General features: G+C 37.3%; 2 protein-coding genes across 2 annotated transcripts; both read right to left on the bottom strand.

The window, feature by feature from the left end:
• Nucleotides 1-1,200: 1,200 nt before the first annotated feature.
• On the bottom strand, nucleotides 1,201-9,780 carry ela3l (elastase 3 like). Its single transcript, XM_079814002.1, has 8 exons — nucleotides 9,730-9,780; nucleotides 9,558-9,646; nucleotides 9,127-9,224; nucleotides 8,828-8,956; nucleotides 8,072-8,208; nucleotides 7,750-7,895; nucleotides 1,953-2,105; nucleotides 1,201-1,714 (listed from the first exon to the last, which is right to left on the bottom strand). The coding sequence occupies exons 1-8, from the start codon at nucleotides 9,767-9,769 to the stop codon at nucleotides 1,697-1,699; spliced, it is 810 nt and encodes a 269-aa protein (XP_079670128.1). The 5' UTR covers nucleotides 9,770-9,780; the 3' UTR covers nucleotides 1,201-1,696.
• Nucleotides 9,781-11,154: 1,374 nt separating this feature from the next.
• Nucleotides 11,155-14,359, bottom strand: LOC307124840 (uncharacterized protein). The gene is made up of 5 exons (XM_079814295.1): nucleotides 13,518-14,359; nucleotides 12,373-13,373; nucleotides 11,959-12,028; nucleotides 11,710-11,884; nucleotides 11,155-11,524 (listed from the first exon to the last, which is right to left on the bottom strand). Exons 1-5 carry the CDS (start codon nucleotides 13,735-13,737, stop codon nucleotides 11,362-11,364), a joined length of 1,629 nt encoding a protein of 542 aa, XP_079670421.1. The 5' UTR covers nucleotides 13,738-14,359; the 3' UTR covers nucleotides 11,155-11,361.
• Nucleotides 14,360-14,885: the final 526 nt, after the last annotated feature.

Here is a 14,885-nt window from a genome sequence, read left to right as displayed (position 1 = left end):
TTACTTTTTGAGTGTAGCTAATATGCAGATGTAGTGGCGTTATTCAGAGCTTAGAGCTCAGTCTCCCTGCAGTCACTGTATGTGCCCTGTAGGCGTGGTTGTCATTGTGTTGTCCTGAGAACGAAAACAAACGTTAAACTCTGCTAACCAATGACAACGTGAAAAATCCCAGATGCCGTGAATGTCCCTGCACTGTCTGGAGGGCAGGCTCAGGTCGTGTAAATTATTTTTAATCAGCTTTTACAATGCGCGTATAGCCTATATTCAAATATGTAACAAGATATGCTATATTCAAAGTATCTCCTGACATGTAGACTTTTTTTTTAATTAGCTTAGCAAACACTATGGCTGTTAATATAAAAAATAAACAAATAAAATACAAAAACTATGCATGTTTCATTAAAATGTATTACAGTGATTGTTCTAAAAGAAAACAAATACATGTAGTAGCTTACTACACAGGTTTTCTTGAAATTGTTCCAGGTGAGTTATTGTGGATATTTTTATATATTATTATTATTATTATTAAATAAAAATTAAAATATAATTCAACTTACTTATTATTTATAGAGTCTATATAATCTGCTCAAATTAATTTAATTTAATTATTAAAAGGGGGTCTCATGTTCTATGGGGGTTACAGCTCTGTGTGTGTGTTTTATTGCTGAATATTTTTATACAAATACATACATTTTATTTATTGTGACATAAACAATGTCAATAACAGTATAAAATATTTGTGTGCTCTTTTAAAATGTAATACAATATTACAATTGTTTGAACTGAAGAATGCCGTTTGGAGCTGCAATTAAATGTTTCCCTTATGTTTCATGAGTCAGGAGTCCCCATGGAGCCATTAGGGGTACGAAAAACTGCATAGAGAGAAAAGCTTCACCCTCAGAATGTCACTCTTTGAGATATAGAAGCAAAGAGTTTCCTATCTCTAATTTTTATGCCTTGTAGAAAACAAGGAATGAGAAATAATTTTAAAGATTTATTTTTATACCGCACGTCACAAAACAGCCAACAGGCAATCCTAATTCCCCATACTCTTCTAGTAAAAGCATTCATGCACACATAACACTTATTGAATTTGACATGCAGAACCATTCATCTAATCACATTAATGAATGTAACACACTCTCAAAAATAAAACTTATCTTTTTTCCTTAAAAGCCTTTAAATTATGTTTGAGAATTTGGCAATGAAAAAGACACATTTTTATTTAAACCCACAGATTCCTGATCATCCATGTGCTGTTTTCACATGATATCGTTGTATGTCAGCAGGTCATGATTATCATCCCTTCCTCCTACACTTGAGTGGGAAGCGATCATAGATAGCCTCACCTCCTTTGGCCAAATGATCTATTGTTCTCTGAGGTACTGCAATCTTTAAAACACCATTTCTGACATTCATATCTGCTGCATTCATCATGTTTGACATATGCAACATAGCTGGCTTCCTCAAACTCTCAGGTGCTTAATCAGAAGACTCTTTCAATCAGCTAATTGGAGTTTAGATTAATATGTTGGCAAACAATTGACAGTTTGTATTGAATCAGTGTGGGAGAGTGGGAAAGGAAAAAAACTGATGGAAGAAGTTGAGCTTTGATGAGCCATTATGTGTTTATTAAAATTCTTCTTGGTGGGTTGGTTTTCTAGATTTAAAATACAGTCAGCATCCTTGGTCCATCTTAATTGTTCATCATGACCTTCAATGAGCAAAGACAACAACAAAAAAAGGGAGGAAAAATCAAATTAATTCATCACATGCAAATCTTTCTAATTTTCTCTAATTTGAGGGTAAGTAAATTATGATAACATTTTCATTTTTGGGTGAACTAACCCTTTAAAAAACTGTAAACTTCAATATTAAATGCATGAATATTATGCATTAACACACACACAGTCTTGTGAATACATTATTTCTGTTCATGCATCTTGGTGTACCTTGTCGATCCAGTCATTGAAAGAGGACACACGGGTGAAAACGGTAGGCTTTCTCACTGTGTTACAGCCCAAACCAGAAACGAAGCTGGCAATACCGTGCACCTCCCAGGCGTCGTCAGAGTTCTTACAGTTCAGAGGACCGCCAGAGTCACCCTGCAGTTGTTTAGCAATAAAAGCAATTCATTTACTAATTGTCATATATTGCCCTCACACACAAAAGCACTGAGCATTTTTTTAATCATTAAAATGAGTTTAGATTGGCTTTATAGATCAAGAGCTTTTTAGTGACTCTTTCTGCGGGTTTTTTGTTCCGCCAGTAGCCTAAGTGGTGGCAAGTGACTTCTGTCTATAAAGGCATATTTGGAGGGGACTATATTAACAATGTTTGAGTTACAATTCTTATTACTCGACTTCTGTGATTTAACGTAGCCTAACATCTCCGTGTTAATTGCAGAGGTGGGAGTGTGTTTTTTCTAGATGTGGCCATTACAGAAGGTAATCTGCTGTTCTTGCATGCATCACATATGATGTATATGCCTTTTAATTTATTATAATTCATTATTTGTTGATATAATTAAAATGTATTATAAAAACCCAACTGAAGTCAGCAAAATTGGGACATCAGCTAAAATGGGACAAATAAGCTTTTTGGTGTAGTGCTCTTTAAAAAAAATAGCGATACTGGTGGGTGGTCTTGAAATGCTGTAATAATTTGAATATCAACATTTGATTGATTAAATGTGAATCATGTGGGCGTGGTTACTACTCAACTGCTGGAATGTCTGAGAAAGTGAAAGTGCCAGTATATAGTTTAAAGGTGCAGTGTGTAGTATTTATGAGGATCTATTGACAGAAATGCAATATAATATACATGTTTTACATAATGAACCGTTATGGTTTTTTTTTTACCTTAGAAGGAGCCATTTCTATCTATACACCGCAGGTCCCCTATCAGTGAAGCCACCATTTTGCGCTCTCATGTTTCTACAGTAGCCCTAAACAGACAAACTGCTCTACAGAGTACTAGCTACTTTCTGCTGTCTCAGATGACGATATCTTTGTCCTATGTCGGCCACCGTAGCTTCTTTATGTGCTTCGAAAGGGAGGGGTGAGCGGTGGGCAGTTGCAATTCACAACCTCACCACTAGATGTCGCTAAAATTTACAAAGCGCACCTTTAAGGTTTCAATTCTAATACAAACAGTATTTAAATCTACAATTGCACATCATTATGCAATGGTGTGCAAGTTTCTTCATTCTATTTTTAAAAAAAATCAAGTTTTGTTACTGTCCCAATTTACCTTCACATGTTAGACAAAATGGGACAGTAGCATTCAGCTAAAGTGGGACATCCTATTAAATAAAGGATAATACATTTCTTAATGTGAGAAATTGTTATGTTTTACAGAAAATGTTACAAAGATATAGGCAGAAAGGAACAAATTGGAAAACATGCCAGCCAAACAGAGAGAGGTAATCAGTGGAGCGAGTGAACAAAGAATGAAAGGAACAGGGGTAAGAGTGGAGGCAGGTTTTTTGGCCAGGGCATGGTGTGTTCCAAAATCCACCTTGGAAAAAGGTGTTGTGAGTGGATGAAGTCATGCCTCTGGCAGAAAACCATTTTTGTTAGCGTCATCTGAAAAGGAACTAGCAAAAATGTTAAAGCTTTTTTCACAGAGATGTGCAAAAAATAGCAAAATATATGCAAAGCTGAATATGCAAAAGCTAATGGAGTTATAGGGTTTTCTGAAACCAAATACAAAGCAGGCTATTACGCTGGTTCCAAAACTTTTTAAAAAAGGAACCCAGAACTGAGCATGAAACATCATCAACATTAACACAATCCACTAGTCTAGTGTGTCTTTTATTCTTTTACATTCAGAAAAAAATGAAAATGAAAAGAATTTTCCTGAAAGTAGGTAATTTGCACTGGAATTTTTTGCAGCGGTTGTGTGAGTAAAAAAACACAGACTTGCCAGATTCGGACGGGATTATATCACATAGGGGAGAGCGGGGCACAAACTAACACTTTTTGACCTTTTCAGTATGTGTAAATCCACTTGGGGTTCAGAGTATTTATTTTTCCCCACATTCATTTCCCATATGTCTAGTACAATTATGTGGTTTTGTTTCATTAATACAGTGTATACTTTTTGGATTGAAAGTGACATGTGACAACATGCCCCATAGGTGGGGTACACTGTAACATATGAGGGGCACATTGTAACATGACCATAGGACAGCTTAAAATGTTATCTGATCTAATAAAAAAATATCCAAGACAAAAATATTTTGTTCATAAAATACAATTATTAACATTTTCATATAAAACATGGCATTTACTAATTTTTGAGTTTGACAACAAACACACCACAAACATCTTTACAGCATATTCAAAACATAATAATAATGACTAATTTCTGAATATTGACTCTCAGTCACTATTCATCTTTTTCTCATTGTTTCTCAATTTAATTCATAAAATTATAGAATATAATAGCATAGTTCTAATAGGGGCTCATTGTAACGCAGTGTTACAACATGACCCCTGCGCAACTGGGATTTAAACATTAGGTCTTCTGCTGGTTAGATCAGCATTAAAGGTCCTGTTCTTCGTGATCCCATTTTTCAAACTTTAGTTAGTGTGTAATGTTGCTGTTAGAGCATATATAATACCTGTAAAATTATAAAGCTCAAAGTTCAATGCCAAGCGAGATATTTTATTTAACAGAAGTTCCCTTTCAAAGCCTACAGCGAACGGCTGGTTGGGACTACAACTCCTGCTTTAATTACATCAGTAGAACAGTTTGTCTACTAACCTCCGCCCACAAGAGTACGCGAAAAAGGGGGCGTGGTCTTGTTGCTCCCGCGTGGAGTAGAGGAAGTGTTGCGTTCGGTTGCGTTTGTAGAGTTTGTTTGTCGCCATGTTGTCGCGACGCTGTTATTTTCATCCCGGAGTCAGGTCACCTTTGTTTGGCTTTCCCAGGGACGCTGTACTTAGAGATCATTGAGCGCATGCATCCCCGTTATGGTAAGAGGCGTGACCTTTCCGGTAACGTGCGCTCTGCGTGTGCTAAGCTGCTGTCGAATCACAACACGGGAACCGCTGGCACAATCAGAACTCGTTACGTATTTCTGAAGGAGGGACTTCATAGAACAGGGAAATCTGTCAAGCCGTTTTGAGGACAGTGAAAACAGCAGTATACAGATAAGTAAATTGTGTGAAAAATACTACACAAATCTTCAAGTGGTGGTACTCGCTGCAGAGCCAAATGGGAGGAGCTAGGAAAACTAGTCCCGTTCGAATAGGTCTTAAGGGCGAGTCATATTATTCATTCAAACGATTCGTTCATATCGTTCCGAATCATCCAGTAACAAAACAACACGCGGTGGCTTGTGAGACTTCGTTTGAAATCATATTCCCTGACGGAACCAAATCAGAAAAGTGGCTACACTGTGTCTAAAATGTAAGTTACTCATTATTAACTGTTTGTTACCTGCACTGCTGTAGGCCTATAAAAGCACATTTGGAACAACGGCACTCTTGATGTTGCTGAAAATTACGTTCAGTTACTCTGTAAACTTCAGCTAATAGATGTCTCACAAATGAAGTGGCACAAGATTAGAGCTACACGATTCTAGATAAATTGAGAATCACAATTTTTCTTTTTTTTTGTTTGTTTGTTTCATAGGCCTATATAGATCACGATTCTCCCATGATTCTGAACTGACAAAAAAACATATAATTTACTAGAGATTCTGACAAAATGTTATTTGCTGTGGTCTATTTAAAATGTTGACTTGCGTACTTACATTATCCCAAATGTTTCCAAGAATATTTACATCCAGAGAAATAATCAATTTTAACCAGGACACGGACTGTGTCCATGCGTCATCTATGACATACCTGCGTTACCCTCTATTTTTCGATTTTTATTTTATTTTGTAGAAACCATGTAAACACCAAAGACGCTTTATATTATGTTTTGTTAGACAGGTGAGCAACCGTTTGGATACATTCATCGACAGAAAACGAATCATTGTTATATAGCTCAACACAGTTAGTCTTATTGTTTAAATCTTGTTTTCATGATTTACCAGGAGTAGCCTACCATGTTTTACCATGCCTAATATCGATCTAGCTTACTGCAAATGTGCAACAAGTGCTTCATATGGCTCGTTTCCACCAAGCGGTACGGTTCAGTACAGTTCGGTAAGGAACACAATTTTTGACGTTTCAATTGTAAGATGTTGTGAATCGTACCCTAATTCTTAACTATACCGTACAACTTTTTTTGCCACCTAGAACAGAAGTCCGGTACTAAAGGGTGGAGCTAGATTCACTGCAGAATGTTGATTGGTTGACAGAGAATCGTCACTTGCACATGCTGTTTCAGCTGTGTTTTTCCTTGCAGCCTGCAGCATTTGCTCAAACAAAGCGTGTCTTGTCTTCTTCTTGTGACAACAGCCATATGCCGAGAAGCAAGAACAAGATCTGCTGTATGTCGTCCATTGTGTCGCTTTCTTCTTTGCGTGAGAATGATGTTGATCGCTAAACCCCGCCTATCCAAAGCGTACTGTAGGTGGTGGAAAAGCAAACTGGATCAGGGTCCGAATTGTACTGTACTGTACTGAACTGAACCATATCGCTCGGTGGAAACGAGCCATTAGTAGCCGCCGAGCGAACGCACAGGGAAGCATTATAACATAACTTTCAACACACTCAAATAATGTATCTAATATGAATAAACAGCGCTGCGTACGCATGACTGGAAAAGGGTCGTCTGTGGCATAATAAAAGGTCCGTGAAATCCAGGCGTCATCAAGCTATGCCTTTGTTTTGAATAAGCAAACTATAGCGGCGAAAAATTACATATTGTGGCTTAAATTAGATTCAATGACAAATCAATTTTTAAGAGTCACCTGTCAGCCACCAGTCGCCTGTTCAAAACAAAGGTGCAGCTCAATGACGCCACGTTTGAGCTCAGAATCTTGGGACGTGGTCTTCACCTCACAGCCGGTGGAAAAGAATTGGGATAGGACTCGGGCAGAAATCATGTTCATGATTATTAGTTACTGTAGTATGAAGCAGAGCAGGGCCGAGTGTTGTGGAGCTGAGCAAGGCCGCTTGAGCGATTGTTAATAAGACGAAGGCAACACGCGCCTCGCGAGCAGCGGGACTTTTATTTTGACACAGTCGTCGGCGCCACTTCCGCTTTTCCGGTCATGAGTATGAGGTAACACAGCTCTGTTTATCATATTAGATACATCTGAGTGTGTTGAAAATGAAGTTATGCATTCGCTCGGCGGCTGCTATGACACTTGTTGCACACTGCAGTGAGAGTAAAACGTTTCTGCAAAAATAAAACCGGAAACCGAGGGGTAACGCAGATATGACGACATTGACAGGCGACTCCCTCACACCCTCAAATTGTTGGAAACATTTGGGATGTGGTAAGTACTCAAATGAACAAAATGTATAACACTGGCCTAGTGGTTTTTGGATATTTTACTGAAAATATGTTACGTAGTGCACCTTTAACTATAAACTTTTATCCCAGTAAAATGAATACTACTAACACATAACGATACTGAGATGTTGAAAAGACTGTTTGTGAAGTTGTTTCATACACCTGCCCTCTAGGTCAGCGGCAGCACCAACACAGATTTGAATGCTCTGGTATGATTTTTCTGAAGACCTAATAGACACAGGTGTACCGTTGTTGATTTGAACAATTAATCGTGCATCTCTACACAATATAATTTATACTGAACACAGACAGAATAACTTTACTCACATTGCAGCCAGCGACAACGCCGTCTCCACCAGCACAGACCATAGATTGCTTGATGCTGGAACCCCACCAGTCAGACCTGGAGCAGGTAGCGTGATCCACAGCGGGCATCAGTGCTTGCTGCAGTCTGTCGGGAAGAGAGCCTCCAGCTGGGACACAACCAAAGTATGTTTGTTTATACAATGTTCTGTACAGATTACCTCACAAAAACATGGCAAGGGTTGTTTTACAAGGTCAGGTTTGTTTTATGCACTAGGAATATTCAAACAATATTCAGTTATTATTACATGCATATATGTCAGGTCTTATGTGCAAAAGCACTTACTGGTGAGTCTTCCCCAGCCTGAAATATAGCAGGGGTAGTTGTTTGGGAGGACGGAGCCAGCAGGAGGAACACAGCCCAGCTGAACAGTATCACTTAGTGTCACAGGCTCGGACAACTTGATCAGGGCAATGTCATTTCTGAATGAGCACAATCACAAGTGAGAGCTGTTGTTTACACTCACTGTGCTGATGCCTAGTCAGTGTCACAAAATAAACTTGACAGAGTGATCAGGACCGGGTTCTGAAGCGATAATATGACTTGCTGACTGTGCTGTATAAAACTGATAATAGAATGATTTTATAATCCACCTTATAAACACTATTTTCTCTTAATGTGTTAGCCATCTGATTCATTGGCCACTATAGGTCAATAACTAGAAGAATAACAGTGCAGTAAACAGTAAATTATTCGCTCAACAACAAACCGATGTGTTTATGATGATGATCATAAATAAAAATAATATAAAAATCTGTTTGCAATATCAAGCAACATAAAATAAAAATGAAATGGATAGATTTATTTTATTATGAAATTTGGTTGTCTGTCATTTTAAAACCGGTCAGTTTTACAGTAGGCCTACAGTGGACACGTTACAGAAAAATACTTAACAGCTGAATGCTCTAATAACCAAATTAAGTATTTCAGAGAGTTTAAAATCTGTGAATTAGATCAACGTATTTACAAGACATGTTTACCTTTCTATTCCTTAAAATTAAATGACAATTTATATATAGATCTAAAAAGCATAATATTTACCCAAGAGCCACAAACAAGGAGTTCCATTTCTCATGTACAATGATCTTCTGAGCACTGATGGCCGTTGAGCCGCCCTCATTTACGGACAGGTCATGCTTACCAACAAGCACCCTGTAGTTGCGCCCTGAACTACAGGAGAGAAAATGCACAATGGTTAAAATCCAGTTGAAAGCTATTGAATTCCTCATGTTCACAACATTTAAAACATTTGAATTTTTTTTAAAAAGCTATTTAATTCAATTCTGCACTGACCAGAGATTAATATGTTAGACGAACAACACTGGATTGGACTCTTATACCTGATGCAGTGAGCAGCAGTCATCACCCAGTTTTCAGCAATGATAGATCCTCCACAAGTGTGATACCATGAGCTACCGCTCTGATACTGCAGAGAGATCTATTCATGGGAAACATAAATAAGTATGGTACTATTATATTAAACATACAAATATAATTTAGATACTGTTCAAACAGTAGACCTTTGTACTAGCAACGGCAAAACTGTTGGTTCGATTCAATGCATGAACTGATGAAATGTAAGCCTTGAATGATGTAAATTGCTTTGGATAAAAGTGTTTGCCAAATGTAGAAATGTAATGAAAGAGGGAACAGATGCAAAGGCAAAGTGTGGAAAGTAAAACTGAGGCAGAAAAGGGTGGCTATTTGTGAGACAGGGGAAGTAACGAGAGGAAATGAGAAATAAAGGCAGACAAAAATTGGTGCTACATACCTGCCAGGGCCAGCTGTGGGGTCTGGCTTCCTCTCCATTGACCACACGAGTGATGAGAGGCTCAATGGGTGGTTTTCCACACCCAAAGGCTGCAATAGAAATTCAGAATAAAACCTTTACAACAATATCTGTAATCATTAAGTCTCCTGAACACTTCTGCCCAGGTTCTTACCGCTAGCGATGAGCACTGATGCTAGGATGAGGGCGAACATGTTGACTCCGGTCAGCTGCCTGAACACTGTCATTGCCCACTTTTAAACCCTCGTTATTAGTGATGTCATATTGGCCACACAAAATCATGATGAAGGTGCTGCATGAAGCGTTCCACCAGTTTTGCCTGGAAAAACCTATCAGCTTCTGAACAGCTGCTTTCTTTGAATCCATTCACATGGCCTTCATGCACAAACCTCTGTCTTCTTGACTAATATATATATTTATTAACATACAGTCCTTGACAATTTAGCATTCACATAAGAAAGAGTTCATACTTTGGAGTTTTCAGTTTATATTTCCAGTAATATTTGATCAACTTCATGCCAAACCAGTGGCTGTGAGTCTCCTTGCATTATGACCTGTACATTTTTTTATTCTTTCTGGGCAATACATTTTAAAATGTTTACTAAAGATTTATAAATTTTAATAAATAAAAAGTGAGAGAACTAGCTAGCTAGCTAGCATATACACACACTACAATTGAAAATATTTTTTGAAGCTAATCTTTTATACTCAAAAAGGCTGCATTATTTGATCAAAAATAAGAGTAAATTAATTACAATTTATAAAAAAGAACTTTCTATTTTAATATTTTTTTAAAAATTGCATACATTTACCATTGCCAAAATGAATCACATGGTCCTTCAGAAATCATTCTAATATGCTGATTTGGTGTTCAATAAATATGTATTATTATTATTATTATCATTATTATTATTATTATCAATATTAAAAACAGTTGTGCTGCTGAATATTTTTGTGGAAACTGTGATTCAGGATTCTTTGATAAATTTAAAGTTATAACATGTTTTTAGTTGGTATGTTTTTCTCTCTCTCTTAGTTTTGTCACTGTGAACAATATTACATTTAATGTGCTGTACACTGTTAAACCTTACCAGGTTTTTTATAAGTAAAATACTGGCAACACTGTTGCCAGCTAGTTACTGTAAAGAATCTGTTACAGTGACTAACTGGCAACAGTGTTGCCAGTATAATACTGTGTCTATACCAATACAGTGACTAACTGGCAACAGTGTTGCCAGTATAATACTGTGTCTATACCAATACAGTGACTAACTGGCAACAGTGTTGCCAGTATAATACTGTGTCTATACCAATACAGTGACTAACTGGCAACAGTGTTGCCAGTATAGTACTGTGTATATACCAATACAGTGACTAACCGGCAACACTGTTGCCAGTTTTATACCGTAAATCAGGCATTACAGTTGATAACTGGCAGCAGTGGTTTCAGTTATTTACTGTACAGTAACATACATATACATTTAAATAATTTATAATGCAGTACTCATTGTGGTACTCTTAAACTTACGAAGCATTCTTTCATGTTACTTCATTTAAAAAATAAAATAGAAAGAACTTTTAAATCTTTACACAAATTCACTTTATTACTTAGGTGTTTATCCCAACATAACAGAATTACAAAAACAGAAAGAAACAACCTGTTTGTTTTTGATACAACACCCAAAAATCTCTCTGTCACCAATGACCCTCATGTTATTTAAGTTAACATAAATTAAATGACCTTCTCATATTCTTACAAGTAAAACGTTAACAAAAATATTTTCACTTAGTTGCCTGTTTTCCACTCAAATTCGGTGAGCCTCTGCAAAAATGTATGTACATGTGGATTTATGTTTTGAATCTTTCTTTTAACAGATGACCCAGTTTTACGGCTGGTTCCAGCTTTGGAAGCACACTTTGTCCCCTCAGGATTAATCCTCACTAAAAACCTGTTGAGTAAATCAGACAACAACTATTTTAGAAATGGAGTAACAAATTAAACAGTTCAGAAAAACATCATACTAAAAAAAAAAAAAAAAAAAAATTATATAATATTATATATATATATATAAAAATAAAATGCACAACTGTGGCAAACTCATGTTACATTATTGAACAATTTTTTAACATGTACCTTTGAATGAGTTCTAATGTGGCACTGGCTGACTCTTGGTATTCAATGTTAAAAACATAGAACACGCTGAAAAACACAGAGAGTGCCGCAGAGAAATCTAACTGCTCATCAATGCAATGTGTCACTTTTCCCTCAATGCTGACCATCCACTTAGATGAAGTTAGAAGGCTGTCTCCTGAAACAGCCATAAAACTCACCATAAAAAAACTGCCAAACACATTTACTATTTCTCATTTATTTCATACTTACCAAGCATGATGAGCCTTGGTGTGACTGGAAGACGGAGCTCATTTTCCACTGACATTTGGGTTGAAGTTTTCTTAGAAAAAAAAAATTGCCAAACATTACAAAGCTGTTCAAATTCTTTTACAGCTAAGGTTGATTCTGATTTGTGAGCACACCCTTTAGAGTGAAATGTCCATAGAAGCACTTATGCTCTGTGTAGCATCATACAGGCCCATACTACAAAAATAATTGTCAAACAGACAAGGCCTAACAGACTGTACTATGTAGCACAGACAGACATCATACATCCAACTTTTTTTTTTTTCAAATCTTTGCCCATGTTTATACAGGTATGTCACATATGATCTGTGAAACCAAGCCTACAATTATTATTTCAAGGTATTTCTTTACTAGTCATGTAATGTTTTAATTACTTACGTCTACTAAAATGAAGAGAGAGTTTTCTTTCTCTTTGAAGTGTTTCATTGTCAGTAGGATGGCTGATATGGCAGTCTTATCAGTGCTTGCTGGTGTGGCTTCAATTTCTCTGAGGAGAGCCTGGACCTCGGCATTCCATTTTAACGTCTGTTTTTGAAAGTAGTTCACAATCCGTATGCATTTTCCGTTCTGGCATTCACTCAAGCAACTGCTTATATCAACACCTGTAAGTGTTTCAAAATGATTGCATAGGCCTCTTTTACTGAAAAGATATGGCCATTCCAGTGCTATGTCACTAATGGCAGGAGGGGGGCATGAATTAATCATTTTGCGCTGAGCAATATAAGTCTCTTTCATTAGCTTGTCCACATCAGACAATTCACAAGACCTTGGGCCTCCAGACTGAAACATTTCTAATAAAGTCTGTCTCTTAATTTCAAGAGATTCAGATGTCTCTCCATCTGGCATGGAGGTAGGTTGCCAATTAATGCATCCATAACTGTCAACTTTACATCGAACTTTTTTGACTATGTTGTCCTGTTCTTCATCAGCTTTGTTGGTTCTTTTTGGTTGACGAATCCGGTGTGCTACATTGTCTCTGTTGACATGTTCTACTCTGGTTCTCAGCTGTCTTTGAAGTGAACTATAGCCTTTCCCCAGTTGTTCCCCTTCCTCCGTAAAGTCTCCAAATGTTAAGGGAAATTTGGAAAAAATGTTTCTTGCCACTTCCCCACAGTCTGCCAAGCTTGGGTTTGGGCAAAATTCTCTTATGGCTGCTACAACAGCTCTTATAAACTCTCTTCTTGGTCCAAGAGGAGCCTTCTCCTTATTAGACGCTGCATGAAGAAGGGCTGCAGGCATGTGGTTCCAAGGAATCTGAAACATACTTAGCCAGTATGAATTTGAAGGAGTGTAAGAAGTGGATGGCTGTTCTAAGTCTGGTGATGGTAACGAGGTGAATGTTATTTCTAATGACGTCTCATCCACTTGGTCTCTCAATGCTTTGAAAAATACATACAGAAAAAGAAAGTGAGACATATAATGTACATAATATGCATATTATACAAGTATATATGTCTACATATATGGAATATGATGTTGAAAATAATGATCATAGACATGTAATCAGAATTGATTTGGCTTACCTATTTGTTTAAAAGCCATCATTAGTTTTCGACATTGTATTGGAAGTAAGATGTCTTGAAGGTCTGTCAGCTCTACTAGCGCAAGGTCCTGTGTCCTCTCAACGCCCACCACAAAACAGAGATGATTGACTACTACATTAAGTTTTGGAATATCCAATTCTGGAAGAATTTTTGTGATTTCTTGTTGAATCAGCTCAGTATCTAAAGTTAAAAAGAACATATGGAGTGATGTAATGACACCACAGAAAGGCCTGCCACTTCATACACCGGGAGGGGATAGTAATTCAAGAGATTGTCAGCATTAACACACACATACTTGAGATCAGTGTTGTGCAGAGAGTGAAGTCCAAGGTCAGATAATAGCACAGAGTCATACAGTTTGACAACAAAGTAGACATTGGTTGGATTAATAAGTATCAGTGATATTTTCCCAAAGACAAACCCACAGCTGCTCTGGGCTACAACAACTACAAGGCCATTGGTATATTTGGTTCCTTTATAAACAACCCCTGACACCTCTGAAGTACTCTGACTGACACAGTTAGCTGTCCTTATTGCATGTTGTATTTCTGTATTGTATAACTGGTCATTGTGTTCACGTGCTTCACTGACAGACTGAATTTTAGGAGGGAATAAATTGCCACAAGCTAGATAGGACTGAAGCAACTGGTGCCTTTCCGCCAAAGTTTTACAAAGATGAACAAAATTATGCAGTTTCCTTGCACAGTTTTTAAAATATGAATGTTTACTCTCAAACCTGAGCGTCCACGAGCGAATCAATGGGCCAAAATGTAGTATAAGATCTGCATAGTGCAACAAGTAATGATGTTTTGCTTTCAGATTTTTACCAGGAAACAAGGTACTTCTTAAAGAAACATATTCTTGTGTTAAAAACTTGAGGTAGCCTATCTCATTATGACTAATTTTGGGCGCACAAATCACCTCAACCATTTCCTTTAGTTTAAGGCACAACTGCCAAACCTCACTGTCCATTGCGTTTTGCATTTTATGTCCTATATAAATTGGTAAGAGCCTCAAGAGACACCAGTTCTGTGCAGCAGAACCACCAAGTCGTCTTGCATCAGCTTTAATCACACATGGGGCATTGTTACAATCACTTCCTAAATGTCTGAATTGTGCAATGGCTCTATTCAACTCATTGTAGGTAAAGTGCTTTTCAACTGAAACCAAATGTTTAATGTAAAGTGCCAAGTCATCAGCCACAATACCTTCAAATAAATCATGCCCTAAGCATGGAGGCAATCCACCACAGACGTGAAAATAAGTAAGGGAATTGAAAACTGAATTGAATTTGATGCCCTCTATTATACACTGATCAGTAGTTGTGAGCTGTTCAACACTATGTTC

The sequence above is a fragment of the Gobio gobio genome (assembly GCF_949357685.1).
Source record: "Gobio gobio genome assembly, chromosome: 4".
NCBI classification, from domain to species: Eukaryota; Metazoa; Chordata; class Actinopteri; order Cypriniformes; family Gobionidae; genus Gobio; species Gobio gobio.
The sequence above is the reverse complement of the archived record's forward strand: the minus strand, read 5'-3'. Positions and strand labels throughout refer to the sequence as shown.